General features: G+C 39.0%; 1 protein-coding gene across 2 annotated transcripts; it reads right to left on the reverse strand.

Moving 5' to 3' along the window:
- Positions 1-135: 135 nt before the first annotated feature.
- On the reverse strand, positions 136-4,447 carry LOC113341814. Of its 2 annotated transcripts, none has more exons than XM_026586554.1 (3): positions 4,053-4,447; positions 1,324-3,939; positions 136-812 (listed from the first exon to the last, which is right to left on the reverse strand). In XM_026586554.1, the coding sequence occupies exons 1-3, from the start codon at positions 4,197-4,199 to the stop codon at positions 489-491; spliced, it is 3,087 nt and encodes a 1,028-aa protein (XP_026442339.1). In that variant the 5' UTR covers positions 4,200-4,447; the 3' UTR covers positions 136-488. The 2 variants fall into 2 exon arrangements, with proteins under 2 accessions (XP_026442339.1, XP_026442340.1); XM_026586555.1 differs by having other exon boundaries at positions 136-770; positions 4,053-4,443.
- Between the last annotated feature and the right edge of the window lie 1,036 nt (positions 4,448-5,483).

Raw genomic sequence — 5,483 nt, forward strand, 5'->3', positions numbered from 1 at the left:
TTTTTTTTTTTTTTTTTTTTATCAAAATAACGATAAAGCTGGGTTACATGATACGTGGAGGATTGAATGCAAAGATGACCAATCTAAAGGTCATTCACACAATATAACCCGCGAAGCGGGTGCCAGCACAGATAATATGATGTATATACAGAGATAATCATATAATATAGTACTTAATATACGAGTATACTGCTGTTTCTAATGATCCAGACTGGATATTTCTCTATAAGGCGAGTTCTGTTCAAAGAAGAAACTCCCAAAATACAACAACTTGCCTTGATATAATGCTACAAAAGACACAATCAACTACAACTATAACTACTTGTACACCATAGTAAAATAGCAACACTACCAATGGGCAACAATTCATTTAACTGCTGAAGGAAATTTACACTGAAACACCCTAAATCAAGTAACAGCACCAACAGAGTTACCTATAAAGATAGAGGACAAAAGTGTCCTAAACTCCTTGTTTTCTGGGCAAGTCATTATAGATGCCCAGAAATCTTTGCCTTGCAGGAAGGACACATATAACCAACAGAATTATACTCAGTTGCTGAGTCCGTAACATCGATGTTGAATACCAGCGCACACCAAACGCAAACAGTGGGGGTGAGCTGTGGCCTATTTTCCATATTTGGTAACATTGAAGCCCAATCAAAGCTAATAGAATTTTCAATATCTGTTAAACCTTGACCCATAAAGCTGCTAAACCTTGAAGATTCCATGTCATCCAACCTCAGTTCTTCAAAATCTGATACCTTCTCAACCTGCCTCGAGTTAACAGAATGCATATTATTTTCTCCTTGTTCCTTAAATTTAAACAAAATAATGTAAGAAATGACTTTCAGAAAGAACGCTAAAATTTATCATTTTTTCGACACAGCTATTACGAAATCATCTACAGCTACAGGAAAGCTAAATACAGTAATAATAGTTTGCATACTACCTAACAACCTTATAAAAGTTTGACTTTATTACTGCACAACCATGATGAAACATCCAACACCCACAAAACATAGGCTGTAGAATTCTTACAAAAATGGATCACTGGTAGAATTATAGAATGATGTGATTTCTGCGGCATGATTTACAAGGTGACAAGATCACCGCTAATGGGAATCATCCTTAGAATATAATCCATGTGGACCCTTTAGACAAGTCACATACCCCGAAGAAGTGTAAAATGGAATGATAAAAACAAAACAGTCTTTATCCACCCAAACAGAATTTTTTATATTACTTCACCATGTATATATGCAAGACATAATAATGGAGTACTTGTTTATTAAAGGATTCACAATTTGTTTGGCGATAGCATACCTTATCCGAAACCATATTGAAAGTGGGGAAACAGTTAGATGATTTCGCCAATTCCAGCGTCTCAAGTAAATTCCCTTCGTCGATACTCCCAATAGTTAATACATCCTTCCCGCGCGCAGAATCCCTTGAGGCGAAAAAATCTCCTGGCTCATTATTGTCAGATTCTTTGACTTCAGAAAACTGGGACCCCTTTGGTATGAGAGAGAAAACCTCATCGACACTAGCTGCAGCATCGTTAATTTGGTGACCAATTGACAGAGAAAGCCAACAGCTTTCAGAACCGGCTTCCTGCTGAGGACCACACTTGTCATTATGCCCACTAGCACTTCCATAGACATATTCCGCATTAGAGGTTTTAGATGTACCCACTCTCTCGATAAACCTTTCCTGGTGAAGTCCATATCTGTCACTTTGCCCACTAGTGCCAAAAACATAATCTCCAGTAGAAGCTTTAGATGCGCCCGCTCTCTCACTAGGTGACATAGGTTGCGAATACAAGAGAGTATTAAATGTTCCGTACATGTTATTACTGTGGTCATGGATCTCACCCAACTTATTTGCAGTTGTAGCATAATTACTCTGCTGCTTATCATAATATCCATCAGCCAAAGTTTCATTCAATTTATCAGCCCCACCACCTTGTTTGCTATATGAAGAAGCCAGATGTAATCCCCAATTGGATTTGGCAGTAGAAGCTCCTGAGATGGATTCTGTAGCTGGCGTGCAACTAGGAGCTTCAACATTCATCTCATCAAAGTAAGATTTGGCATTCAAATTTCTCAGAACAGAATCCTTAAACGGTGCACAATGAGGGGGAGCCTCAGCACTCAACCCACCATAATTAAATTTGGCACTTGAATTTCCTGGAATAGAGCCAGTAAATGCTGTGATACGAGGAGAAGCTTCGTGATTCATCTCATATCTGGCACCAAAAATTCCTTGAACGGGATACCTTATAGGAGCACTTTGAGGAACACCGACATACACATCCTCATGATCAGATTTGGCATTTAACATTCCTAAAAAAGAATCAGTAGTTGCACTCACAGGAGCTCCAACATTGACCGCATCAAGTTTACATTTTGCCTCAAAAGTTGCTGAAATAGGATCTGTAACTCGTGTGCTGTGAAGAGCTTCACCGCTAATTTTTCCATCGCAATAATTGGCATCTGCAGCCACTGGAACAGATTCATTAACCGGTACATTATGAGGAGCTTCAACACTCACCAGATCACAGTTAGGTCTGGGAATCCGAGCTTCGCAAATAGAATCCATGTCTATTGTATTATAGTAGGGGGCGTCCACATTCATCTTGTCCTGGTTGGATTTGCCACTATGAGAATCAGTAACAGGAATATTATGAGGAGCTTCATCACTTGCCCTGTCACGTTTGCAAATAAGAGTTTCAGGAGCAATATCCATGTCTGGTGTACCATAACAAGGAGCTTCCACATTCATCTCGTCAAGGTTAGATTTAGCACTACCAGGTCCTCGAACAAAATCCCTATATGGTATATCATTTGGAGCTTCACCATTCCTTTCACCATAGTTATATCGCGCATTGTGCGTTTCAGGAGCAGAACCTGCAACTGCTGCACTATGAGGAGCTTCAACGTCCATCCCATCAAGGATAGAGTTGGTCTCAGAGATACTTTGAACGGGATCCTTACCTGTTGTAGTAAGAGGTTCTTCTATGAGAATCTCAACATTGCTACATTTGGAATTAGAAATTTCTGGAGCAGAATCTAAAACTGGTGTACTTTGAGGGGCATCTACATTCATCTCGTCATCATGAGACTTGGCATTAGAAGTCTCTGCAGATTCCAGAACTAGTTCACTGTGATGCTTTTCATCATTGCCAGGCTTCGCATTAAGAGTTCCTGGAGAGGAATCTGCAACTGGTGCACTATGGGGTTTTGCAACATTCAGATCATCACAAGCAGGATTGGAAGGAAGACTTTCTGTAATAGAATCGGTACCTGATGCACTACGCAAATCCTCAACATTCATTTTATCACAGTGAGTTTTGGCATTCAGAGCTTCTGTAACAGATTCCACAACAAGAATGCTACGAGGAGCTTCGCCATTCATCTCTTCTTTAGGATCCCCAAAAGCCTGAGGTATAGAATCCCTGTCGTTGTCAAGCATTTCGTTGCCCTTAAAGATCACGGAAGGTGTCACACCTAAGGGTGACAACTGTAATCTCTTTGGTTCAGCTGCCTTTCCTGATGATTCAAGCCTCCTGACATAGGCTTTCACATGGTTACCGACATGCCCATTGTAACGATGTTTCTCCAGGAAAATTTTGTGGCAGAATTGACATTCATATTTTCCATCCTTAATTATCACTCCATCAGAAATAGATGTGCAGAGTCTGGACTTGTTTTTACTCTGATGTGAAGTCAACAGGTGCTGCAGATATGCATCCTTATCAGCATAACTTGTGTTGCATTTGTGACAAACTAAATAATCATTCGCTTCAACCAATGGTAAGCTTTCATCCCGAAATGGGGTTGCTGTGTTCTCTTGTTCAGTAAATATAGGTGCCTGAATTGATGCTTGATGGCGAGTGAAATCTTCCTTAGTCTCTACATCCTTGTGTAGAAGATTTGCAATCTGAAACATATCACATAATCTTACGGAATGTGGCAGAACAGAACAAATGAATCTTTCAATGGATGATAAAAAATACTTTTAGCCAGAAAAACATTATATAGCATCTAACTTACCCTTCCAGTTGCCAAGTTTTTTCCCACACCGGTCTCAACACTAGAATAAGGATTTGGCTGAGTATCTTGAGTTCCAAAAACTGAATGCAAATACGAAGAAACTTCTTTCGTAGACAAGAAATGATGTCCACTTGGGCTGATGGACATTAAAGAACGGAATCAGGGAATTAAGAAAAGACAGCAAACATAACATAGCAGAAAACTCATGAAATGAAAATGAAAGAACAATATGGTTAATAACTTTGGCTTCGATTCTGACTGAAAATGGAAAGAAACAAACAAAATAAGTAAAAGCACGTTGAAGTGATGCCAAACAGCATCCTACAGGTGATGCATGCTACAAACTCTACAACGGGTAAAACAAGGAGCAAAAATAACATCAAAACAAGTTTTCTTTTATTCAGGAATTATCCGCAATCTTGTTCTAGGGGTCAATGGGTACCTTACTTGACTTTCAAAGGGTTTGTCAAAACTCTATGGGCTTTCACCCGAAGCATAGTTTCTAACATTCAACTAACAATTGTAAAGGAACAAGCAAACCAAATACAACATATTTTAAAGAAGAAAAAAGGAATCGTGATTGCACTATCCTTCCGGACGCTTTACTTGACAAGTAGGAAGGTCATCACATTGCTTGTGTTCACAATACACACATCAAATACACTCATAGAAAGAAATCAAACACACCACATGCTGTACTGAACTCGAAAATAATCAGAAACTAGGATTCAAAAATAATACTAAAAATATTAGTCAATTGTCAAAATTAGCTGTGTGGAATACCAAAGAAACGGGGAGTTGTAACTGTATCCATTGAGGATCAAAACTGTTGCCGCACTTATAACTTAAAAGACCTTTGACGTGGTTACGATGCATGAGTACTGAAGCCTGAGAAATAACTTCTGAAGGTTGTGTTTCATAAACAACACAGTTCTGTATCTGCTTAAGATCCAAAATTCCACAAAATTGGTTGCTCGAGTGACTCAAATGCGTAAAGAGCCGTTTGCCATTGATGTACTTCAATACGATACACTTCCTTGTAGCCAACCCCCACCCACCACAGAGAAAAGAAACACACACACAGACTCACATATAAACAAATCTAAAATCCCCAAAACCTACCAAAGCAGCCTTAACAACTATCCTTACCACTTAATATTTGTCCACATCCTCAGTTTGACATGGTATTTGAAATAAATCTCAATTAACATGGCCATTTTCTTAATTACTCTCAAATAAGGATGTAAACAACATAGTTATAGAATGCGTTAGTTGCGGGATTTGCAGTACGTATGCACTAATTAGTCAACAAAGGTATCGAAAGTATTCGAATTTTGAGAGGTGGGGCATGCTGATGATGTGGAATAATCACGAGATAAAACCAAAAGAGCATATGAGGAAATACCTCATGGATAACGAGGCCAACTTAAA

This window comes from Papaver somniferum, unplaced genomic scaffold (genome assembly GCF_003573695.1).
Source record: "Papaver somniferum cultivar HN1 unplaced genomic scaffold, ASM357369v1 unplaced-scaffold_3123, whole genome shotgun sequence".
NCBI classification, from domain to species: domain Eukaryota; kingdom Viridiplantae; phylum Streptophyta; class Magnoliopsida; order Ranunculales; family Papaveraceae; genus Papaver; species Papaver somniferum.